The following is a 27,627-nucleotide window of genomic DNA, read 5'->3' on the forward strand; positions in this document are numbered from 1 at the left end:
ATCACACTTTTTTGTCTAACTAGTTTGATAGTGTAGACAGAGCTTAATACAATAGTAAGCTTTCAATTTGCGACACTTGCGAATAAATTTTTCGCATCAACTATATTATACACCCTAGAAAAGGTTCAAATCTACATTGATAGGAAACTTGGTGTATGCAAATAAGACAAAAACGAAAGCTCTCTAAAAAATGAGATGAAGACCAAGAATAATAGTTGAACACTGCTGCCAAAGCACAATTTAATCATCAAAGGTAAAATAGGAAGTAAATAGATCTGTCAATTTTTCAATTACAAAATAAAGATAACTTTATCTACAAATGTTATTTTTACAAAAACGCCAATAACTATAGTATTCAAAATCTATTTACATTCAGGACAAAGTAATACATTAGAGAATATAAAAGGCTGTTGCTCACATTCAGGACAAAGTAATACATTAGAGAATATAAAAGGCTGTTGCTCACACTCAATACTTTTAGGTCAGTTGCTAACATACTAATTTCTGGCATATGACCTAAATACTGGAAGTTCTGGTGTCTATGTGCAGAAATCTTATATACAACTTGAAACGGACAAAATCGTTTACTGTATGCCTACAACAGTGCAGATCCCTGTACACGGCCCATAATTTAATTATTCATATAATACAGTAGTTGCCAAAAGAAGTTTTTGAATGGAGAAATTGGCAGCACTTCATTCAACTTTAATATTATGATAACTGATGTTAAACACAAGCAGTATACAAAATTAAGTACAATAATTAGAACCAACAACCAAGTACTAAGTTAATAAAGTCATGCACTATGTGCTTAAACATCATAGATACCATAACACAATACAGTATATAGTTTAAAGTTCATTATTAAATATAAACTGGGGATGTTGAATGAAAAACACTGATTTCCTATAAAGATGATATATCTATGCTATAGTACAAGCACTTCCAATTCTTAGTATTGAGAACAATTTGTGAAATAACAAAAGAAACAACAAAGTATAATTTTATAAATCTAAATAAATACATTTCAATAAATACTCTCATAGTTTGTCAACAACCTCTATTTGTTAATATTGCAACATGTTATTTCTTAATACTGTACAGTCTATTACCAAACCAATAACTAAATTCCCCTTTTATATACCAGTAAATAACTAAATAGTAATGCCCTATAAACCCAGAAAAAATTGTAAGATTCTTAAGTGAAACAATTAAATTATGTCCAAAAGAGCCTTCATAAATTCATATCTTTGCTGTTAACCCTTAAATGTATACATAATTCTGACTTATAAGTAATACTTATATATATTTTAGTACTGATCATAAACCCATGATACCGGGACCCATTGATGGTATTTTGTTAAGTTTTCTAGTGCCGTCAGAAGCATATTATACGATTCGTCTATGTTGTTGTTTTCTATTATTAAGTCAAATGTATGTCTGTAATTGTTCTCTAGTCTTGCGCTCTCCTCAACTGTTTTCCGGAGATCAGAATCCTACAAATAGGTCAAAAAGGCTACAGTTATTAAGTTGTTTCTGCACAAATATAACAGCAAAGTAAGTATATACTTATGATATAGTTCAATACACATTGCAATGTATTGGATCATACTGTATGCCATTACTGTAGTATGAAATTAGTTTCAAACATTACTTTATTCACTCATCAGTAATTACTTCCATTTATTGTCATTTGCATATAAAATATACATAGGAATTATGTTTGCTCCGAGATATACAATATAAATGAAAAACTAACAAAAACTATTTAAGATTATTCTTATTTTAAACTTACCGTAACTTGTTTGGATGACAGGCCTGCTTTCTCTGACTCTCTGTGCATATCTTTAAGTGTTTTAAAATCAGGAGATTTGACAAATACAATAAATGGAAGAAATGCACTGGTCCTCAAGGCTTTTACTGCCTGTAAAAAAAATGCCACCCATAATTATTCTGTACATTGAAAACATTAATAATACAATATAAAACAGATACATATCCCTTACTTAGACATTACCTTATCATTTGAACCTTCTTTTCAGCCCTATACAAAGCACATATGGCCATATATATTTTAACATGCCTAGTGCATAATGTAGACATAGTGTGTTTATAAGTAAACACCTTTCAACTAAACTGAAATGTCATTTGATATACTAATAATGTAATTATGCAATTAATTTATACATACATTTCTTTATTTGTTACAAAATAAATGTGAATCTCTGTCTACACTATCAAACTAGTTTGACCAAAAAAGTGTGATGTGCCCAAATATAGTAGTGATATGACATGATGTCCATATATGGGCACATCACATTTTTTTGTCACAAAAAGTTTGATAATGTAGACAGAGCTTTAGCAAAACAAGAAGCTCAAAAACAGAAAATGCTAGATGCCTACCTGAGGATTAACATCTAACACACACATTTTGTTATCTTTAATCACTTTCTTAACAGAATCTATCAATGTCCCATAAAGATTCCCTTCATAATCTCCGTATTCTAAGTACATATTATTGTGAATATCTTCTTCCATTTGTAAGCGATCGCAGAAAATATAATCTTCACCATCTATCTCTGAATCTCGTGGTGTCCTTGATGTACCTAGACAAATATAGTACAAGAAATATTTCCCTTTAATTTGTCAGTCCTTTTTAAAACATTTTAAATATTGTCTGTCTTTGTATTGTGATTTTAAAGTTTTATTGAAAGTTTGTTATGAATGTTTTTTAATCTATTGCTCTAAAAAAATGTATACCATATGTAAAACAGGTGAAATATATCTATACCATGTTTTGATCCCTTATAAATAAGTTTTTAAATAAAAAAATAAATAAAAAGTATGCATGATTCATGTATATAAAAAAATATAATTAAAGCTAAATACCAATTCACAGTATTGTAAAAAAAACAAAACATAGTACAAAATAACAATGTAAAAATAAACATAAACTAACAACAATCACCAAAAGCAGAAGTGATTATTGTGAAAAAGAGAACGTTGCATTGTGGTATCAAATAGAAACAAAACAAACAAAAAACATTAAAAAATGTATCATTAGACAACCATGCATTTCCCCATAATACACTGTAGACCACAATGCAACAGAACACATGATAGATTTCTGAAGATTCAACCAATCAGAGAACAGAGATTATGCTGCTCAGCAGACTATCCAACTTTAAAAATCAATCAAGGGATCAGACAGCATGGAATGGCTCAATACAACTTGGATATATACCATTTAATTGAAGGAAATCAACACATGTTAAATTACCTGACTACAAAAATAAATGCCTAAACTTTACCAAGATGTTATAATTACTAACAAACTAGGAGCACAGGTATGTGTATAACGCTAGGCCTAGCTAGGATAATTAAAACAGACCTAGGCCTACTGTATAGTGTATTTGGCAGCCTGGAAGCCATGTACATACTGGACCATTCATTGTTACTTAAGTAGGAGCCTAGCTACTTGGCCTTAAATTAGTTATTTTATAGTTGGCCTAGGCTAGACCCTATGTCATGATACATTTAGATTCAAATTTGGTTTTGGTTTTCATGGTAACTTTCTCCTTGCAATAATGGCCATCAGGCACCAATCATGTAAGCCTTCAGTGCCTCATTTACCTAGGCACACCTAAGCACATCCCACAGGATGATCTATATTCTGCTTGTGTGTACTTGAGGATACCCTACTTGGTGGGACAGGCCTAGATAATGTTCATTAAAATAACTTATTTTATTGATTAACTACAATTTAATGACACAACAAATGCCTATTAATTAAATATATAACATGTTTATTATATTTGTTTGCACAAAAGGCAATCTTTAAAAATTGAGATAGCTGTTTTAAAATGTGTGGATTGTCTGTGATACATCTGTTAAAGTTGCAGCAAAGAACTACATCTTTTGCTACTGCTAATATTACTCTTTTATTTATTTATTTAACAACCTCTTTACACAGGATTACACAATCAGGTAAAAGAATACCTGTTTTGCATTGTGGTCCTGTTCATTTTTGTGAAAAGAAATTAGATCTGTATTTAGCTTTGAATAATTACTCTTTTATTGTTTGTTGAATCATAAATGTATTACAAGGAACAACCAGGTGTATTTGTATCTCAATTAAATTACAGCCATAGGGTATTTAACAAAACAAATTTTATTGATAACACCATCAATTTCTAAAACTAAATGTTTAGTTTATTTTGTAATATATAGCTTTTAATTTAGCTTAAACGGTTAATGTGATTAGTATGATGTAAATATTATTAGTATTCTGTAATCCCAAACATTTAAAAAATCATTTAAAATAGAACATTATCTACTAAAGAAGATACATAATACATGATCTGACTAAAACAAAGAATATAACATACAAGTTTCTTTTTTAATCATAGATGTTACAAATTATCAGGTTATGCAATTATTTAAATGCTTATAAAAATGTTTAAAAAAAAGGTTTAGTCAGTTCCAACAACCAAAAATGCATGCATGAAAAAATGGATTTAAAGTCAGGAATAGCAACTAGTTTTTATGCAAATAAATTATTTGAAATGCACAGTATCATAAGGATCCACTGGATATTGAACAAATTCAATTTTACTGCCTTATACAGTCAACTCTCCTAGTACCGGACTCTCTCCCAAAACCAGATTTTTCCTGATGTCCAAAATGTCCCAAATTCATTTTTACCATTAGAAAACGCAAACCAGACATATTAGGCCAGACCAAATGTGTCCGGTATTGGGAGAGTTGACTGTATATGTAGATACAAGGAACCACTGCCTCCACCAAATGTTACATTAAAGAACCAAATGCCTTTACTTGGTTGTACTCCCATGGGATCCAACTCATATTCAGAAAGCAGTAACATGCAATAATTTTTTCCCTTAATGTTGTTGTTAAGCATGCAAATGCTAAACATCTCCAAAGTATGTTACTCACTGTTTTTTCTTGTGCGAAATTTCTGATTGGATGAAGCTAATAAACAAATGCATGAAAACAAAAATGAGCATGCTCTGCAGTAAAGCCTTAGTGGCTGTCACAAGTGACATAAAGTTGTGTATATATTTTGCAAGTCATTCTTACTTTTCCTTTGTTTTCACTATTTGAACCTTTCTTTTGTTTTAGGAAGCTATTGTGTGAAGCCAGTGGAGCAGAGTTTTTGTGTTGCAGAGAAGGATTGTGTGGTGTTTGCTGATTGGAGGAGAGGCATAAGAGTTAAGTTAGTGTGTGAGTTGCTGATTGGTGGAGAAGGATAAGGTGGTGATATGTGGATAATTGAGGGAATTTTGAGGTAGATGGAAATTGAGAGGAGACAGAGAAGGAGGGCTATGTTATGTTAAGCCAGAAAGGGATAGGTGAATATTGATATGAGAAACTAAGACGTACAGGAGAAGAAGTAATTGAATTATGGTGATATAGAGCTGAAGCAGAAAGGAAATAAAGAGATATACATGAAGTTAATAAATTGTGAGTTGGAGATAATTATGGTGATATAGAGCTGAAGCAGAAAGGAAATAAAGTGATATACATGAAGTTAATAAATTGTGAGTTGGAAGTAATACTATAAGGCTGTACTTAAATGTAGAACTGTTAATTGTTGAGATTACTGAGGATTAATTAAAATTGTGAATGTAAATTGACGGAAGAAATAACTGTTGGAAACAGCAGAAGTTGTTGCATGTAAAGAATTGTTTGGAAATATTGAAGAGTAACTGGATTGATACTGATATTATTTTACGTGGAAAAAGAGAAAGAAATAATTGGTCGGGGAGCGGATTGCAGGGCAGAACGACATCAAGAAACATTTTAACTTTATATTCGATTTATTTATATGTCAGAAAATAGGAAGAATTATAATTGATAATACAAGCAGAACGGGAGCAGAGGCGTGGGAGTTGTTTATTTGCAGAATCGTTTTAACTTTTATCTTTCTAATTTGGTTTTGTGTCAGCGTAGGAGAGAAGGCAAGAAGGAACGATATTGTGGACATTTATTATTGTTTAATTATTCATCTTGTGATATTATTGTTTTTGAAAGGGGGGTTTCGGGGATTTATTTAAAAATAAGAAGATTGTTGATATTTTGTTTGAAAGGATTGGGAAATTTGGGGAATTGCATAAAGTGTGTGGGGAATAGGAATACGGTATCATTGTTTGAGAATTGGTTGGGTTTTTTTTGTGGGTTTTTTTTTGGGGGTTTGAATTATAAAAGAAAGAATTGGTTGTCAAAGATTATTATTAAATTTTACTTTTTACATTTATATGTGTACAGTTGTGGCTATTTACCGTTGTTCACCGTTGGTTACCAGCAATTACATGTCCGAAAGAGCCGTAATTGCGGCTGTGTGACATTTATGGGGGCAAATAGACAATCCAAGAATCACGTACAATTGTTTCATCTACCAATGTTCACGCTAGGTTACAAAGTTTCCCGGATGACCCCCCATAAATGTCACACAGCCGCAATTACGGCTCTTTCGGACATGTAATTGCTGGTAACCAACGGTGAACAACGGTAAATAGCCACAACTGTACACATATAAATGTAAAAAGTAAAATTTAATAATAATCTTTGACAACCAATTCTTTCTTTTATAATTCAAACCCCCAAAAAAAAACCCACAAAAAAAACCCAACCAATTCTCAAACAATGATACCGTATTCCTATTCCCCACACACTTTATGCAATTCCCCAAATTTCCCAATCCTTTCAAACAAAATATCAACAATCTTCTTATTTTTAAATAAATCCCCGAAACCCCCCTTTCAAAAACAATAATATCACAAGATGAATAATTAAACAATAATAAATGTCCACAATATCGTTCCTTCTTGCCTTCTCTCCTACGCTGACACAAAACCAAATTAGAAAGATAAAAGTTAAAACGATTCTGCAAATAAACAACTCCCACGCCTCTGCTCCCGTTCTGCTTGTATTATCAATTATAATTCTTCCTATTTTCTGACATATAAATAAATCGAATATAAAGTTAAAATGTTTCTTGATGTCGTTCTGCCCTGCAATCCGCTCCCCGACCAATTATTTCTTTCTCTTTTTCCACGTAAAATAATATCAGTATCAATCCAGTTACTCTTCAATATTTCCAAACAATTCTTTACATGCAACAACTTCTGCTGTTTCCAACAGTTATTTCTTCCGTCAATTTACATTCACAATTTTAATTAATCCTCAGTAATCTCAACAATTAACAGTTCTACATTTAAGTACAGCCTTATAGTATTACTTCCAACTCACAATTTATTAACTTCATGTATATCACTTTATTTCCTTTCTGCTTCAGCTCTATATCACCATAATTATCTCCAACTCACAATTTATTAACTTCATGTATATCTCTTTATTTCCTTTCTGCTTCAGCTCTATATCACCATAATTCAATTACTTCTTCTCCTGTACGTCTTAGTTTCTCATATCAATATTCACCTATCCCTTTCTGGCTTAACATAACATAGCCCTCCTTCTCTGTCTCCTCTCAATTTCCATCTACCTCAAAATTCCCTCAATTATCCACATATCACCACCTTATCCTTCTCCACCAATCAGCAACTCACACACTAACTTAACTCTTATGCCTCTCCTCCAATCAGCAAACACCACACAATCCTTCTCTGCAACACAAAAACTCTGCTCCACTGGCTTCACACAATAGCTTCCTAAAACAAAAGAAAGGTTCAAATAGTGAAAACAAAGGAAAAGTAAGAATGACTTGCAAAATATATACACAACTTTATGTCACTTGTGACAGTGGCTATCCCATCATGCCACTGAGATTGATTGACAACGTGCTGGCATAGTAACTTCATAACAGTACTATATGAATATCTTAAGCAGTGTATATAGTTCAATTATGAATGTATTGCTCAGCAAGACATATATGTATAAATGCCGTGCAATGTAGCTACATGATGTAAAGGGGAACATTTATTTACTGATGATTTTAAACAATAGTGAAAAAAAAAATAGGGGGAAAATTGACAATGATATATATAATTGCTATTAATATTGACATAAAAAACTAGGTGTACAGTATATTTCAACTTGAATTTTGAATAACAAGATACTTACTAGCAATGGCTGCACCGAATGCATGACCAGAATTTAAAAGTCTGTTTTTGAGCGTTGTCCTACCAACCCCTTGTGCACCAATCAACACCAACGATCTTCGTTGGAAGGGTGGCATTCTCTCAACTTCCTCGTATATGGGGATGTCATTTTGATCAAACTCGTAATTCTTTTTTGTTGAGTATATCTTTGATTTCTTTTTCTTTGACATAAATATATCCGTTATTTTTTCTATGAGAAAAACATGTTATAGGAACTGTTATAAAGTTCTTCAATTCATATCATATTTATTAGGATGTGTCCCATGGTTCATCACACTGAAAGTATTATAGCTGTAACTTAATGGTCGCCTTTAAATCCCAGAGTTCAATGTTCAATCCTGACCTAATGGCAGGTTTGAACTCACCACTGTTTCCACTCTCTAAAGCTAATACATTTTGATAGTGTAGACAGGGCTTTAGCCTCAAATCAAACTTATAATTGGCCATAATGCAAGCATTGCATGCAAATAAAATGACACCTACTGCTACCAAGTTATGTTTATGTTTTATTTATCTGTTAATGACCAGCTACACTGCAATTATCTTTAATGATAATTATCTGAACAAAGTTTCACAGGCTACAAATTCTTACTTTTACTAGTTTTTGAATTGTTTTGTTTAGGAACAAAGGCTCGCCTTCTCTCCTGTAGCTCCTGGCTAGGAATTAACCCTGCAGAATGCTCTGATCCAACAACAGCAGCCTTGCAATAAAACAAAAACATTATTTATTATTATGATTCAGATATGTAGCAATCGTAATGAGAGTCTAATTACAAAAAAGCATAACAACTTAAATAGAAACTTGAAGATTGTACATAATAGCTCAGCGCATAACATCCCCTAAGGCCATTATGCTAATAAATAAAAGGTAATGTTGGTATTATACATGAATTATTAATGTAATAGAATAAAGCCATAGACACTATGTAGTTTCATGTGATGTAGAATGTACATTTTTTCAAATGATAGTTTTGCATAACCATGTTTGATGATACATGTTATTTCATTGATTTGATGAACAAACTCTTTACTATTATACTAGACCTAAAACTAACATTTCTGGTTGATGGGAAGAAAATTTATGTTCTATATCAGGCTTAACATTACACATACTATGTAATGTAACATTATATACTTTCTGCTATAATTTGTTTTCTACTATTCTTTCCCTAGCAATATTTCTCTGTTAAGTAAACTTGTTTATCCCATGATAAAGCATGCTTTATATGTGAACTTTGAAGAGACCCACATTAATTATTGATTAATCAATACTGCATCCATCAATGACTTTTGGATATACAGTTAGTACTCTATGTTAGACAATAATATTGACTCGCTATACTATGTATGTATATTGAATGTGATTGTACTATCCTCTAGTGTATGGAAACAGAATGACTATGAGGATAGTAATAATATCTAACAATATCATTGATAAATCCACTCATCAACATACCAGCATCTCTGTCTACACTATCAAACTAGTGTGACAGAAAAAAGTGATGTGCCCAAATATGGTAGTGATATATATATATATTTTATTCCATTCTGTAAGGGGCGGGTTTCCCGCTGTTGAATGAGATTATGAAATAAATAAATAAATAAATAAACATCATCATGTCCATATATGGGCACCTCACATTTTATTGTCACATAAAGTTTTATAGTGTAGACAGAGCTTTAAAAATTACAGCTTTCTCCTACCCAAATTAACCTCACCCCTCAAATACCAATCTTCAGCCTTCACCCCTTACATACCTGCCACCAATTTGCATCATCTTTTTCTACAATTTGTAAGATATCTCCTGATTTAAATGCCAGTCCAGCTTCTCGACAAGGAATCAATTTATCTTTACTTGGATCAAAACTAAAATGAGCTTTAATGTAAATCTGGATAAGAAAATATCAAAATGAATTAGCATATAATTGAGAAGAACTTTACTTTCTATTTTTTATTTTCTATTTCTGGTGAAAATCCTTCATTATCTGAATGTGTTTTTTTTTCTGGGCTGAATGTTTCATGGTTTAACTTGCATCCTTATAGGAATCCAAACTACTTGCCCTTAGGCAGTTATATTCAAGAGGACAGAAGCATTAGGAAGCTATATCAAGCGGAAGCTATATTACTACAGGCCGACAGTTTTGAGAATTTAGTAATTTGCAAGATCTTTTTTACTACTACTTACTGGTGCAGGTGAAACAATATCCTGGTAACTTGGAATAATCTTCAACATGATGCCTCCAGCTGAATTCTTCATCTCTTGTTGAAGCGCTTCAGGATCATTTGTTACATCTCTCCCATTTATCTCTTTTATAACATCTCCAACATTTAACAAACCTAAATTAAGTAAAAGAATCTACAATTTAATTCATAACTCAAATGTAATTGATATGTTTTAACAATTTCGTAGCATGGAGAGCCAATTTGATAGTGCTTAGCATGGCAATTCTTAGGGTGCTGCACCTCTGCCTTGTGTATTTAAAGGTTGTTGATTGAAAATTGTATACCGGAAAATGTAATAAAATCAAATAAATTTAACAGTATTGTACACAAATCGTCAATAACAAAACCTTACCTTGCTTATCTATCATGCCTCCTTGTAAAATTCTAGAAATAACCACATCACCATCTTCCACTTTAAGGGTAATACCCTGAAATAAATCGTAAATAAATGTACAAAAATAACATAAAAAGGTAAAAAAGCCTGTTAGTCAACCAAGATACCACCATCCTCATCACATCATCAATTAAAAAGACTTGAAATGCTTACTTAAATACCATTTAAGATTCTGTTTTCCACCAATTCTGTTAGCCGACAATTTTGCTGACCTGTCAGGTTGTATGGCTAGTTTCACTTACCAAGGGTTCTGAGTCTGTCTTCCTGACACCAACCATTCTGATGGCTTGACCTGTCGGGTTGTAGGCTGACAATGGCTTTCCTTCTAATGCTGGGTAAGAATTTCTATCATATGCTTTTATTGCAACTAGATCATGTGATTCCATCAATGACTAAAATGAATTGTTAAATTTGAAATTTATTATACAAATATTATTATGTGTGTCAATGAAAAAGTAGAGATTGGCATGATTCATGTACTATACAATGGTATGTATCAATTACAACAGTAAAGGCTTAAATTCTTTCAATTAGTCTGTACTTATTGAGTAAATGGATTAAGTAAACACTCCCAGGTTACTTACATGAAAATTAAGGTCTTGGAGAATGCCAGCTAATTCTGCAGCGTTGTTGCTGGAAGCTATCAAGGGTTCAATATCTTCCATCACTTCTCTTAGTAATTCTCTTGATTTTGTTTGGACCGGGGTCAACGCAAGATCTTCCAACCGATCATGAGCCTGTCAAAATTAAATTAATTAAATTAAAAGGATAAAATAAATGCAGAGACGTACAAAAAAGATGGTGGACGTTTAGAGGTTTAATTTCTAGTGGACCGTTTATAAGGTAATTCATTTTAAAAATATACAATTAAAATTATGATTGATATCAAATCTATCATATCTATCCAAAAATGGAAAAGGACAATTGTATATTACCATGGTAACGACTAATAACATCATCAAGATGTAAATAATGCTCTTAAGGTAATGAGAGATTTGTATAATTATCTCATAATTGTCATTATAAATATTATGCTTAGAGAAAATCATAATCAGGCCTTTTGTTTACAACCATGACAAACAATAGATTAATCAAGTGATGCTAAAATGTCGGCTACTACTAAAAATTTGTTTCTTAATTATAACTTGATTATTTGGCAGTTTCTGTTACAACCATGATAAACAATATATTTAAATCATTAAATCATAATTTCTTAATTACTGAATACAGTAACTTGATTATTTGGCATTTTCTGTTAGAAACAATTGTTATGCATATTATATTTATCACCGTACAAACTAAAGTATTGCTTTTACACAAAATATCTCATTCACATTAACCAAGCAATATATACTACACAATACTGATGAGCTTTTTGTAATAAAAAATATTTATATACAGTACATCGATTTTGAGTATTTTATTACACTGTTACAGTATAATAAAGAATGTATTTATTGCAAAAAGATATCAATGTCTTATTGTTTATTCTTTTTCTCTTTTGCTCTAATCTATTGTTTGGTTTATTAACATAATTTGATATAGCTTTATATATATTAATATTGTTTGTTTGAGGTGGAGCATGGAGAGCCCATTTGATAGTGCTAATAGCACTCATGGCAATCCTCAGGGTGCTGCACCTTTGTCAATTGTATTTGTAATAGAGTAAACAACATTTAAATACTGTGTTACTATACTATACCCATCCAAATTGAATTTGAATTATCAAATCATACTGAGTGAAAAAAAACAGTATTTAAAAACTATTCAACATTTCTAAACCAACTTGATTTTAAAGAAAAACATGAAACACTGTTAAACAACTTTTTATATTAATTTGAAGAAACTTAATAATATACAAATGATAAATTTTCTATGCCTGACTGCTCAGGTTTGTTGCATTTTTTTACATTTCATTACACTTTATGCAACATTGATTCTCATTTGAAGGTCAGTAAATGTCAAATTCACAATCTATTTTTGGATACTGAACAAAAATGGCAATGGCTAAAAATTGTTCCATGGTTTCAACAATTTTGTTACCCTAAACCTCTAGTAAACAATCTAACCTGTTAACAGTATCAATCTATGTTTGGATACTAAACAAAATTGGCAATTATAAAAATTGTTTTAACATTTTTTTTACCCAAAACCCCTCTAGTAAATGATCTAACCTGTAGTTTCTCAACAAATCCATTGTATTGGCATGCTATCACAATCAACATCTCTAAATTTAAGTAAAGTTAATTTAAGTTAACAGTAACATAGTCTTAATCCAAAGGAAATGTTCTGACTAAAAATAAAGCTCAACATGATTAGAATCAATAATTTAAAAAGGAATTTGATTGGATAGTTGTAGTTTCACCTTGATAGTCCCATGGTCATGGCCCCTTGCTGATCTTAAGGCAGATCAATAGTTCACAATGTTCTATAAACTAGTATAAGGCACTATCAAGGGTAACTGATTGAAAAGGATACCATGCCATACATTCACCATGGTCAATTGTATAGATTGTAACAAGAGTATACCTGTACCCCACCTACACTTCCCCTTCCTCCCTATTTATTAGGCTACCTAAACAATCGAACTACACTTTAGTGCATCCTGCTAATACACCATGGTCAGTAAAGTTGTAAAGTAGAACTCTACCCCACCTACAGTACACTTCCCCTTCCTCCCTATTTATTAGGCTACCTAAACAATCACACTACAGTTTAGTGCATCCTGCTAATACACCATGGTCAGTAAAGTTGTAAAGTAGAACTCTACCCCACCTATAGTACACTTCCCCTTCCTCCCTATTTATTAGGCTACCTAAACAATCACACTACAGTTTAGTGCATCCTGCTAATTCACCATGGTCAGTAAAGTTGTAAAGTAGAACTCTACCCACCTACAGTACACTTTCCCTTCCTCCCTATTTATTAGGCTACCTAAACAATCACACTACAGTTTAGTGCATCCTGCTAATTCACCATGGTCAGTAAAGTTGTAAAGTAGAACTCTACCCACCTACAGTACACTTTCCCTTCCTCCCTATTTATTAGGCTACCTAAACAATCGAACTACAGTTTAGTGCATCCTGCTAATTCACCATGGTCAGTAAAGTTGTAGAGATTGTAGCAAGAGTACACCTGTACCCCACACCACCTACTTTTCCCCTTCCTCTTGTCATTTTAAAGTATTTTGGGACAATTAATGACTCCAAAATATTAAATTAAATATTCATTTTTGCATTGCATCTAATCCTAAGGTTCTAATGTACAGAGGAAGGGAGTGGTAAACTGAATTCATTATCTTTATTATTAAAACAAAATGTCACTTGTACTTAGTTGAATACTCAGTAAGCAAGTAGATTTATTGGTACTACTACTGTACTGTATTTGGTCATAATGAAGTAGTATAATCTATTAATTATGGCTACAAAAACCTTTGTACTTTAAGATGAATTTATATATTTAATAAATTAATTTTCTTATTAGTAATTTATCAAAGTCACAAATGCAGAGTTTCAAAACCCAGAAGGAAATGTTGGGAATAATGTTATTCAACAGTATTTCTACTGTTGAATAAATCAACTCAACACGATTTCATACACTTCTTTAAGTATACTATTTTGTTTCAAATCAGTTTTTCACCAAAAAAATGCAATAAAAATTTGTATAAAAATATTTCGAGAATTTAAGAAAGATGTTGTAACAAAAAGTAGGGCAAAAAATAAAGATAATTATGTTGCAGAGAAAAGCTAAAATTGATCAGTATGATTACAGCTGCTTGTACAATTACTGTTTGACTTGACGTCAAAAATGATATGAAAGAAATGATATCTTGTATTAAGTATGAATGGTATTTTGAATGAGACACATGATATAGGCAGTGTGCTAGATTAATACATGCAACAGCAACTTTGTTATAAATATCTACACCATGATTTATACATCAGTATCTGAATCTAAATCAGTGTGCTAGATTAATACATGCAACAGCAACTTAGTTATAAATATCTACACCATGATTTATACATCAGTATCTGAATCTAAATCAGTGTGCTAGATTAATACATGCAACAGCAACTTAGTATAAATATCTACATCATGATTTATACATCAGTATCTGAATCTGGTAGCTGCTGTACAAACGCCATCATATACTGTAGGCTATGCATACAAGTTGCGCTCCCATGGGCCTAGCTAGTTGCAATTAAATTTTTATTTGGGCAAGCTTAGCGGTCCGGTCGATGTCCAGTGCGTACAGTTGGGTCTTAAATTAGAAATTAGTCAAAGTTGGTGCACATCTAGTCTAGTCAGGTAGAGCGTTCCATTCTGGTATGGTCCATGGATATAGACAATGAAGGTAGTAGTTAGTAGTAGTACTAAAGTATTACACTGTCTTTTTTAAATATGGGTTATAATTTTGAAAGTAGATCAGCTAACACATCATTACAACCATATGCTAACCTCCACTTAGGTCCATGATTCTTGAACGTAAAATAATGGTTTGTGATAAAAGTTAGTTATCAACATAACTATATAGCTGCTTTTGTTGATTAAATATACAATAAATGCCAAGTGTGATTGTAGAAGTATTCCCAAATTGTTATAATTTAAATTCTGAATAATTATCAATTTAATAAAATATGAGTTGTGAAAATTGTGAAAGCAAGCAAGCATAGAATAATAACACACTGAAGATAAATAGATGCAGTTCATTAAATTCTGCATTATATTATGTATTGATATTGTGTATGATAATTTTATATTTTTATGTTTGTATTGTTTGGTTTTTTATATCATATCATTTTAATGCTACACATTAAGATTTTCTAATTTTAGAATTTGATTTGACTTTATTGTATTAATGATACCAACATTTTATTACTTTAAATTGATCATCGATAAAATAGTCTCCTTCAAACCGTAAGATTAGATCGTTTTAGACCTAAAATAAAGTAATTTTTTAAGGTACAATAAATATGATAAATTTGAAATTGTAGCTATTTATTGACCAATTTCAATACAAAGATGTCAACACAAAACAATATTTAATTTTAGGCCAATTTGATAATTAGTATTTATCAATAGCTAATTCATAATTATTCTGTATGTGTATGCACAATAGGCCAAAATGAGTATATCAATAGCTAATTCTTAATTATAATAAGTGTATGCACAATAGGCCAAAATGAGTATATCAATAGCTAATTCTTAATTATATAAGTGTATGCGCAATAGGCCAAAATGAGTATATCAATAGCTAATTCTTAATTATATAAGTGTATGCACAATAGGCCAAAATGAGTATATCAATAGCTAATTCTTAATTATCTCTTGAGAGAATGAAAGAGAAATCATTGATTAGAAATCAAATGAAAAATTAATCTATTCATGTATGAAAGGTCAAAGGTCATTACTACTTTACAAGGATCTACTTGTCTGTACACAGCAACTTTCATTGTAATGTCAGTAATATCATATTGCTAGTCTTATTACAAACAAAATACCCAGTAATAACAATACAAAAATATTAGAATTGTGAACAAAGACTGTATTAAATAATTTACTTATACTAATAGAAAATCTTCTGATTTTAATTTATCTTTCATGTCTTATTAAAGGATCTACTTGTATGTCAGTACATAGCAACATTCATTGTTAATTATATATATTATATATTAATTATAATCAATTTAATTATAGTAAATCTTCTGATTTAAATTTATCTTTTTTTTCTAAGGTTTGTACAGTATTACTTGCCATTACTGGTAATCACTAGATTTTACATTCAAACTAACTAGATTAGTATGAAATTAAAGGTCTTAAATTACCTTAACCAAATTAAGTATATCTTTGCTCTCCATCATCGTCCTAAGAAACAGTAAGTCAGTGTTTTGGGCTTGAACCGTGTCCTTCATACTGTCCAGATTATCCATTATTGTGCTAAGAGCCTTCTCGCCTATCAATAAAAAAACCAAAATATTTAGGTTATTGATTTATATTGAGCACGTGGCCAACCTCTTCAGCATGTTAAAAGAAAACATCATCTACAGTATGAGCTAGAAATATAGCAGTGATGTAACGACAATAAATAAAGTGGTGCAGTTTTTGCAAGAAAAAGAGAATAATCTCTGTTCAAGCCACTGAGTTGTCAAAGGTCTCTGTGAAAAAGTGGTCAGGTTGAAACCTTACCAACCGTACTGGTGGCTACGGCCCTGTTCAGCATGTTAAAACAGTAGGAACTAGAAATATATACATCAAGATAATAGCCATACTCTTTATAGAAAATAAAAAATCTGAGATAAATAAATAATATTTATGTAACTTACAAAATAGTGAATTAAATTGATTCTGGTGGTAGAACGAGTCTTCTCGGATAAGGACTATAAACCGTAGGTCCAGTGTACACATCTAGCTCATGTGCACTTTAAAAAACCTAATACATCTTTCGAGACGAGTTGATGGTTACCCCAGTGTACTTGTATATCACAGCCATTGATCATGACTGTGCCCTCTGGGAGACCAGTCTTTGACTGAAGAGGTCGTCCAGTATTAATAAAATATTTCAATTCAATGCCTCCATGTTTTATAACCAGGTATTGTAACAAAACACAAAAGAAAATGGCTACACATGGTGTGATCACAAAAGCTGCCTAAAATTTAGGATTTAACCTAAATTAAGAACATACTGAACTGTTACTCAAGAATGAGAACACTATTAGTATTTAGCATTGAATTGAATAGACAGTATTATAATTTATTAATATGTGACATTTATTTTTATGAGTAAAAATACAATGTTAGAAATTCTCCAATTTGGGAAGGTAAGCGAATGTACTGTATGTACTCTAAGACATTGTCCCAACATGACTACTGTATCAGTAATATTACTAGTAATGATTTTGTGACAGAATATAAAATATGCACAAATATTTCTATTCTTGACAACCTAACTTATAAAACTGAAACCTGTATCTTACATAATACAGTGAAAAAAGGCAAGAACTATTGATTCTCTCCAACAAAATATGCTACTAACTAAGCTAAATGATAATAATATTGTCTTAGAAAATCCATACCTTATCCACCAAACTACTCGTTAATGCTTACAATGCTTAAAATTCTTGAGGAGAGACGCAACATAAATCATTGGCAGTAGTACAATTTCCATACGGTCGTTTCCTAATGCTTCAATGCAATGGATTTCAAATTGGAAAAATAAGCGCAGATTAGACAGGAATGGGTAAGCTCACTCATAACAGAGTGTAATTATTATTTATAAAATTCACTTATTTGCTTTCAGAAAATATTTTAAAGTAAGAATCATAAAAATAATCCTGTAACATTTACTAACAATACAACAAAACAAACGATTATTAGAAATAATAACAAATTGTAATGCTAATTTATTCAACCCCCAAAGAAGCTAATGGAACAGTCCTTATAAAACCAGCCTGATTATTGTTTATTCAAAAAAACTAGTTTTTATTTCCTAACACAATAGGCAATAGGTGAATTTCAAAAAGTAGTTAAACCGAAATGCTAACAATCATTGTATTGTTAAATATTCACCATTGAACTATTGAATGAATATTGCACTTGTGCTACTGCACATGCTCAGATGACTTAGTGTAACTGCTGACCTTGTTATCTAAATACAAATGTTTCTATTGGCTAAAAGTTGTTCCTTAAAATCACAAACATCAAAGTGAACATGTGGTATGTAGTATTGTAAACATAGTAGTACACATAGTAGGTCTAGTATCAAAAAAACTTACATATTCTTTTTAAGTTATATGTACCAACTCATTACACAGACAATTTCTGGGGTTGTTTTTGCTGCTTCTACCTGTTAACTATTCTAAATTTTTTAATCCATAAAAAGAAACAGTTTACCCAAGATAATTGTCGTCTATTTATATAATTATAAAGGTATTTTGAATAAAGTTTCAAATTGAAGCCATCTAATGTATCCTATGTCATGATTTATATTCTATGGGTTAGATCATACTGTAGGATAAAAACGTTAGGATAGAAACCTAAAATTGTAAATATAATTTCTATTCATCACCATAGAGGGCAGAACACTAATTAGTTAAAATTCCAGAAATGCCATAAATAATTCTACTGAAATTATTGTTAAATAAATTTATATTAACAAAAATATTGATTAGTGAACAGAGATAACAGAATAACACAGATAGTTGTTCCATCAGAATTATCTGGATGGTCAAACAAATTGAGGGGTATTTAAGCGTAAAAACGTGACGATCAATTGTAGAACGCTAACAACATCATTCAATGGTTGGATGGATTTCATACAGAGGGTTCAATAGGCGGAGTTATGAAAAATTATAATTACTTAACAATAGAAAATCAGCGATTGTAAACAAAACCAATTTGTCAGCAACTAGTGGGAAGTTTTAGTCATTCCCAATATCATATAGAACAAAATTGTGTGCAATTCAAAAATGTTTTTCAAATTTTCAAATATTCTATATGCATATATAGTATTTTAAGTCCTGATATTTAAAACAATAATGTGTATACTATAATTATTATAGTTTATTTACAGATGTGATTTGATTTGATTTTCTTCAGTTTCAACATAAGATTACAAGACAAAATGAATGAACAGCGACGAATTGTTCTCATAATAATAATAATATATTATCTATATTTTTCATCTCAAACTAATAAAAGTGGTATAAATTAGTGAATTTAATTCCTACGCATCAAAAACACATGTTGTAAATTGCACTACACTAGATACAGACATAATCTCAGTTGATAAAGTAACCTGCTAGGTTCAGCCAGACATTAACCTCCGTAATATAAGGCACAGCTGTCGCAAGGTCGCGAGGTCAAAGGAAGATGATTCACATTCATTTCAAATATGTTGGCAACATCCTATATATAAAAATGTTGCAGCAACCATGACATTATATTTAATGTACTTTATAAACCTATTAAATTATAGAAAATTTAATCATTTAATTTTTTTTTAAACATTCATACATTCTTTTGGATTTTATTCAAATAAGAATCAATCTTGTGTACTTACTAAAACAATTTTTACCATTCAAAATTATGAATTAAGTTTATAAGTTAGTAATTGCAAGTGCAATAGGAAAACTGGCATGACAATTATAATGTAAGCAACCTTACCCTCACCGGCCTCAGCCGCTGTGGCTCCTGGCATGGTGGCGAAGGTCTATCCTGAAATTAATGATAACAATACAATGTTTTTAATAACACATACATTTTAGTTCATACTCAAACTGTCTCAAATTGTGACTTTTTGACAATTTGAACTTTACTGAATTAAAATGTGTGCAGAAAAAAAAACATACTTTTATTTTCAATTTTCATTAAACGCAATATTATTTAAATACTGTTTATACTTATAGTGTAGATTTTCAATCTACAATTCTGTCACATAGGCCTAATTGTTTTTTAAAAGAAAAAAAAGTACCTTCTTAAAAAACAAATTTCAAGTTAACAATATTATTCTATTTAGGCCTATATAAGTTAGTAATATAAATAGTATACTGTAGAAGTCTTCTATAAATAGGCCAGCTATTTATTTAGTAAGTCTGTAGTAAAAAGGGTGTTTCTTAATATGTATTCATTGTTTTCATTATTATAATACATTCTAAAAGAAATTGTAAAGTCTGCAAAATTAACTAGACCACGTAATATTAGGTAAATTCCATAAGTTACGATAGTATTAGAAATGTAGTATTAGGCCTATTAATTTGAGCTCCTCTCTCATCAGACATCATATCTCTGCGACATCATCATTCTCACACGACACACTTCTCACACAATCGGACATCACGACCACAACACTAACAGCACACACACATTGTCATTGATAGCTTAATTGGTCTACTATTTGCATACACATTTAAAGAAATTACTTCTTACTTATATATCTTCAAAATGCCTTACCCTTTTCTAATGGCTGATATCAATAAAAAAAACAACAGCTTTCGATTTGTGTGTGTATTGTTGGTGGAGAGATGCGGCTCCTCCGTGTGTACCATAAAAGGTCAAACTTGACCATGCTTCGTTGCACACGTACACATATAACTGGTGGCGCGCTATAGATTTTTTGATGAATCAGAGAGAATCACACACACAGTTTTATTAGAATTATTTTATTACTTCAGTGTTATTCAATATTACTATTATTGTCAATTATTATTTTTAGCTATTACTACTTAATTTTTTTTGTATTGTTGTATATCTCAGTGACCGACTACGACAGCGATCGTGTTGGTGGGCTAATTATTATTTTTGTATCTGTTAGTTGATTTTGTATCTGTTTGTTGTCTATATATTTATTGTAAGAACGCACCGTGTATGAACGTAAAGGTGTAGCTTCTTCAATAATTATTATTATAGTATTGACCATAGATATAAGAAAGCGCGGAATATTTACCGTTTGTATCCATAGTGATGGATGATGATACTGGTAGACACACAAACAGTAATGCCAATCCATTTTGTCACTGTTCTATCTAAAGGTTGAAACGGCCCTTACAGGCTGACGCATAGAGACGACAAATCAGTTGTTAATGAGTATATATTTTTTGTTTCTTTGTTGTTTTTTTGTTTCTTTTTTATAAAATTAAATTATGCTGAAGACAGTCGATCCTATTTTTTTTAAACGGTCAAAAAGGCGCAGAGTGATCGAAAACATTACTGACTAGATCATTGCGGTGTGTATATATATACACAATTTACCGTATAATGACTCCAACGAAGTCGTTTTCTAGGGTTAACCTTTAAACGACGCGAAAATCTTGTGGTGAAAGAAATTTCGACGGCTGGTAAAGAAAATTAAGACATTAATTTCGTGTGTAATAAATCGATAATCCGATTGGAACCTCTCTCTCGCGGAGCAGCCACAACCAACACAGGAGAAAGACGTCGTGTGAGTCATTCGACGTCAAAACTTAATCATCTTGGTTTTGTGTCTAAATTTAATGATTTCACAACAATACAAGTTGATATAAGAAGACTTTGTTTTATAACCATACACAGTTCGTCTAGAAGACTGCAACAGTAGTAAGTTTATTGTTATATATTAGCCTTGCCCTAGGCGAATTTAGATTTGGTAATGTAGGCTAGCCTAGGCCTAGCCTCTTTCTAGCCTAGCTTTAAAAAAAGTAACCTCCTCTTCCAACAACAATCGTGCGACCGCTTTTGTTGGCGGTCGGTTCGACCATACTCTTGCCTATCTCTAGTAGGCCTAGCCTAGTAGTAGCCTAACTATAAGCCTAAAAGTATCTCCCTAGGCTAGACGTTGTTTATATCCTCCTCACTGAACAGGATTTTGGCAGGGCAGGCTAGGCTAGGCATGCATCTTAAGTTTGTAGCCTAGTAATAGAAAGTAATAAATTGACAAGTGATCAACAAGAAAAAAAACCATTTAATTTTTAAGTTGATATCCATGTCGTAAATTTGTGGTTAAAATGTACTTATGCTGTAATATATAATAAGTAACAGAAATATATTTCAGAACAAAGGATTTTTTTTTGTTTGCAGAGAAAAAAAATAAATTGAATATTTAATTAATATTTTATAGTATACCCTAGTACTATAAATAGTATCTGAGTAAATTTAAAAAATCAAAAAAGTAATTTTGTTTTGAGTTTGATGACATTTACTGTGTCAACAATTATTTGTGTAAATTTTTTAAAATTTTTATTTATTGTATTGTAGGTAAATACTTTGATTGCAATAAATTATAAAAGTTTAAAATAGCAAATATGGCTAGTCCACCTGGTGGTTCAAGTACAACAACTGTTATGGAGGATGAACCACATGACCCCCGCACACCTGACACAGAAGCAAACGTTTCTGAACAAGCTGAAGATGTTATACGAAGCTTTATGTCACAAAGGTTGCACATGGCCTTACGAAATGAGGAGGAAGATGTAGTTGTAGCTACACCAAATTTAGCCGATTTTGTATCATCAAATCCTCTCAGGTACAGTACGGTATATAAAATACAAATTTAATTATTTTTTATTGCAATATTTATAATTTGTTTGCCTATTTTGTATACAATTTAACAATAACAGCAATTCAATTGTTAAATATTATATTCTCAAATTGTTATACAGTAATTCATCATTTAGCCGATTTTGTATCATCAAATCCTCTCAGTACGGTATATAATATACCAATTAAATTATTTTTTATAGTAATATTATTTATATTTATGTTTGATAATTTTGTATACAATGTAACAATGAGGAGCAATTCAATTTAAATATTATATTTTCAAATTGTTCTACAGTAATTCATCAATGGTTGGCCGACGACTTGCCCAAATTGGTGACCAGATTGATTCTCAGTACAGAGATGAATTTAGACAGATGATAAATTCTCTAAATATTACCCCAGCAACAGCATATCAAGCCTTTGCAGGTGTTGCAAAAAGGTGAGTATGTTTCATTCTGAACATTGTAAAAATAACAATTTCTCAAAATGGCTTTCGTTTATGTAAATTGTAATCACTGAATTATGAAATGTCAATATTCAATTGGAAACTAATATCTAGATATAGGCTAAGTTTCTGTGAAACATCTGATAGAATACAAATTGTGTAGTAGTACTGTTGTACAGTTATACTATAATAGGTTGATGTTTATTTTAATGTTAGGTTGTTCCGAGAGGGAATTAACTGGGGTAGGATAGCTGCTCTGTTGATGTTTGGCTATCGAATTGCAATGGATGTGGCCAGAAATGCAACACATTTTATTAAAAAGATTATCGAATCAATTGTCAAGTTTATAATCACCGAAAAAATTGCACAGTGGATAGCGGAACAAGGAGGTTGGGTAAGTAGCATGTTATTGTGTTATATTTATTAATTCAAATTTATTTTGTGCTGTGAGAGTCCGGTAAAGAGCGCTTTATAAATGTTCAATATTATTATTATTACGACTTTTAAAGTTACAGTAGGATGAAAAATTGTCCAGAGAAAAATAACATAGTGATCCACAGCATGACATGAAGAAAGGAGACAAAGAGATTGACAATTACTTATGCATTGTGGTTTTTCTCATTACCTTGTGGTTTTCAGGAATCCAATACCATATCCAACACATACTAACATGTATTATAATATTATAATAGACTTTTTGTATGCTTTTTATAATCAGTCTTTACCCTATATCAGTATTGAATTAATTTTGTCAATGTAGTTTTATTTGTGTTTTTTTATTTATATTCTGGAATGTAAAAAATGCAAGTTATTAATTATTTAACTGATGCGTATGTTCAGTCCAAGATTGATTAAATCCAGCGAGTCATTGCTTTATTAGAACTTAACCTTTTGAATTTTTAATAGTATGCTGTACTTTTAATGTAAAATAGATTTTCTATTTATATAATCTTAAATAAATTGATACCTCCAACATCTATGTTTATAAATTACATTAATTGGTACAGATAATTAAAAACATTTTTTAAACCTTAAATTTAATACTAAACACCAAAATGCTTGAATTTACTGATTTTGATAATTTTATTGTTTTTTTAAATGTTACAGATTAGCGCAATGAGGTACCAAACAGAAAATGCAAGTTGGAGAGACATTTGTGTTGTTTTAAGCCTTGCTGCGGTATCTGCATTCGCTGTGTTGTACATGTCTCGAAGGTAAAGATACAGAACATGTGTGCAGTTTCATGTCAGTTTTACAATAACAATGATAGTGTTGACGACACAGAATGTGTTTGATCATTCTATGGTTTCTACTGATTTTGATAAATGGTGGTATATATTTTAACATAGTGTGATAATGTACTGAAGGTGTCTCAGGTAGGATATTGATTGAAGGATCCGTTGTGATTGCCGAAGAAAGACTTCAAGATTGACGACTATGATGACAAAAGCAAAACTCGAGCTATAAAATAATATATTAATTATTATAATAATAATAACATTTTCTTTCTCAGAAAGTAAGATTGTATCCATTTTTTAATTTCATTTTTTTGTTGTTGTGCCTTTGAATAGGTTTGTTTAACAAACAAATTTGATATGGTGTCACACGGCTGTATGATCAGAAAATTAACATTCCACCTCACTCATTTCCTGTTCATTTAATGTCCATACTGTGATATGTTCCATTTTAAAGAAGAAAAAAACACTTGCTTCTGCATAGATTGCCATACTACTGTAGTTTAAGGTAGTTTTTAATTGTATTAACATACAGCAGATAGTATTATACTAGTAGTATTCATGACATGTTGCTTTTGTACTTAACGTGTACAAAATATACGTATTCTACGATTTAGGGAAGTTAGTTAGCATCTATTTTGTTTTCTTGCCGAGTTTTTCATTACTTTATTATTAAATTAAATATCTGATCACTTTATGAATATTCATTTAAAATATGTTAATTTTGAATAATAATAATAACTTATTAATCAAATGTGAAATTATAAAGAATCTGTTGTAACAATTGTACCTTCGATTTCTGTAATTTGAGGTGTTTTTTTTTTATTACATTGGAAATGTATAAATTAAATCGTGGACATTTTTTTCCTAATTTTGATTGTAGTTTTCACCAAAAATTTGACCCAAAAGTTTATGTTGTAACAACATTGTGTTTTCGGCAATTGAAGGAAAAACTGTTGTGTGTAAATGTTTACAAAAATATATCATAATAATAATGTACATTTTTGAAGTAATACTTTTTATGTGTGTGTGTTTTTAAATTTTTAGAAATGATTAAAAAGCAAATACACATTTAATTCCTGTATCCTTAATCTGTTTGAAAGTTAAATGGCGCCCTCTCTTTATTATATATTTGGTTTTATGTAGAAATTATTAAAAAATAATATTTGATATGGTTCTACAACAGCCTTAATTTACAGTAATTGAATGTAAAATCGGTATTTGTTTTTTATCTGAGGAAATTGCTACAAACTTGTTTTATTGGTTTAAAATCACAAAACACATTATTTTGATAAAGTGGTCTCTTCTTCCACGGGAACATGATTGATGTTTTAACATCGTTTTTTTGTATGTGCAATTCTCGGAATAAACTTCTTCTTGTGTAGCAGTAGTCTTGTGCTTTCAATGGTAGTAGTAGACCTCATTCTGAGTATATAAACTTGTGTAAAAGTAGTCTTTGTTTTTTTCAATGGGTGTAGTAGTAGGCCTCATTCTGAGTATACTGTGTAAACTTGTGTATAGCAGCCTTGTTGTGAAGTGGTATAATTAAGGCATGCTTCGAAGATCCAGTGCTGGTGTTCGTTCCGGTACAGACTACGTTTTTTAAGGTAAAGATACAGAACATGTGTGCAGTTTCATGTCAGTTTTACAATAACAATGATAGTGTTGACGACACAGAATGTGTTTGATCATTCTATGGTTTCTACTGATTTTGATAAATGGTGGTATATATTTTAACATAGTGTGATAATGTACTGAAGGTGTCTCAGGTAGGATATTGATTGAAGGATCCGTTGTGATTGCCGAAGAAAGACTTCAAGATTGACGACTATGATGACAAAAGCAAAACTCGAGCTATAAAATAATATATTAATTATTATAATAATAATAACATTTTCTTTCTCAGAAAGTAAGATTGTATCCATTTTTTAATTTCATTTTTTTGTTGTTGTGCCTTTGAATAGGTTTGTTTAACAAACAAATTTGATATGGTGTCACACGGCTGTATGATCAGAAAATTAACATTCCACCTCACTCATTTCCTGTTCATTTAATGTCCATACTGTGATATGTTCCATTTTAAAGAAGAAAAAAACACTTGCTTCTGCATAGATTGCCATACTACTGTAGTTTAAGGTAGTTTTTAATTGTATTAACATACAGCAGATAGTATTATACTAGTAGTATTCATGACATGTTGCTTTTGTACTTAACGTGTACAAAATATACGTATTCTACGATTTAGGGAAGTTAGTTAGCATCTATTTTGTTTTCTTGCCGAGTTTTTCATTACTTTATTATTAAATTAAATATCTGATCACTTTATGAATATTCATTTAAAATATGTTAATTTTGAATAATAATAATAACTTATTAATCAAATGTGAAATTATAAAGAATCTGTTGTAACAATTGTACCTTCGATTTCTGTAATTTGAGGTGTTTTTTTTTTATTACATTGGAAATGTATAAATTAAATCGTGGACATTTTTTTCCTAATTTTGATTGTAGTTTTCACCAAAAATTTGACCCAAAAGTTTATGTTGTAACAACATTGTGTTTTCGGCAATTGAAGGAAAAACTGTTGTGTGTAAATGTTTACAAAAATATATCATAATAATAATGTACATTTTTGAAGTAATACTTTTTATGTGTGTGTGTTTTTAAATTTTTAGAAATGATTAAAAAGCAAATACACATTTAATTCCTGTATCCTTAATCTGTTTGAAAGTTAAATGGCGCCCTCTCTTTATTATATATTTGGTTTTATGTAGAAATTATTAAAAAATAATATTTGATATGGTTCTACAACAGCCTTAATTTACAGTAATTGAATGTAAAATCGGTATTTGTTTTTTATCTGAGGAAATTGCTACAAACTTGTTTTATTGGTTTAAAATCACAAAACACATTATTTTGATAAAGTGGTCTCTTCTTCCACGGGAACATGATTGATGTTTTAACATCGTTTTTTTGTATGTGCAATTCTCGGAATAAACTTCTTCTTGTGTAGCAGTAGTCTTGTGCTTTCAATGGTAGTAGTAGACCTCATTCTGAGTATATAAACTTGTGTAAAAGTAGTCTTTGTTTTTTTCAATGGGTGTAGTAGTAGGCCTCATTCTGAGTATACTGTGTAAACTTGTGTATAGCAGTCTTGTGAAGTGGTATAATTAAGG

The 27,627-nt window shown here is 30.8% G+C and overlaps 2 protein-coding genes across 4 annotated transcripts; one reads left to right on the top strand and one right to left on the bottom strand.

The window, feature by feature from the left end:
• Nucleotides 1-209: 209 nt before the first annotated feature.
• LOC144851489 (protein PALS2-like) lies at nucleotides 210-20,807 on the bottom strand. 3 transcript variants are annotated; one of them, XM_078708985.1, is made up of 14 exons: nucleotides 20,708-20,807; nucleotides 19,922-19,972; nucleotides 16,585-16,712; nucleotides 11,344-11,496; nucleotides 11,002-11,151; nucleotides 10,718-10,793; nucleotides 10,328-10,479; nucleotides 9,900-10,031; nucleotides 8,734-8,842; nucleotides 8,104-8,331; nucleotides 4,957-4,992; nucleotides 2,404-2,606; nucleotides 1,796-1,924; nucleotides 210-1,496 (listed from the first exon to the last, which is right to left on the bottom strand). In XM_078708985.1, the coding sequence occupies exons 2-14, from the start codon at nucleotides 19,953-19,955 to the stop codon at nucleotides 1,311-1,313; spliced, it is 1,716 nt and encodes a 571-aa protein (XP_078565111.1). In that variant the 5' UTR covers nucleotides 19,956-19,972; nucleotides 20,708-20,807; the 3' UTR covers nucleotides 210-1,310. The 3 variants fall into 3 exon arrangements, with proteins under 3 accessions (XP_078565111.1, XP_078565120.1, XP_078565130.1); XM_078708994.1 differs by lacking the exon at nucleotides 4,957-4,992; XM_078709004.1 differs by lacking the exons at nucleotides 19,922-19,972; nucleotides 20,708-20,807 and adding an exon at nucleotides 17,833-17,965.
• Nucleotides 20,808-21,671: 864 nt separating this feature from the next.
• On the top strand, nucleotides 21,672-27,463 carry LOC144851578 (bcl-2 homologous antagonist/killer-like). Its single transcript, XM_078709107.1, has 5 exons — nucleotides 21,672-21,829; nucleotides 22,487-22,754; nucleotides 23,067-23,210; nucleotides 23,433-23,610; nucleotides 24,324-27,463. Exons 2-5 carry the CDS (start codon nucleotides 22,534-22,536, stop codon nucleotides 24,432-24,434), a joined length of 654 nt encoding a protein of 217 aa, XP_078565233.1. The 5' UTR covers nucleotides 21,672-21,829; nucleotides 22,487-22,533; the 3' UTR covers nucleotides 24,435-27,463.
• The last annotated feature ends 164 nt before the right edge of the window (nucleotides 27,464-27,627 follow it).

This window comes from Antedon bifida, chromosome 1 (genome assembly GCF_963402885.1).
Source record: "Antedon bifida chromosome 1, ecAntBifi1.1, whole genome shotgun sequence".
In the NCBI taxonomy this organism is placed as follows: Eukaryota; Metazoa; Echinodermata; class Crinoidea; order Comatulida; family Antedonidae; genus Antedon; species Antedon bifida.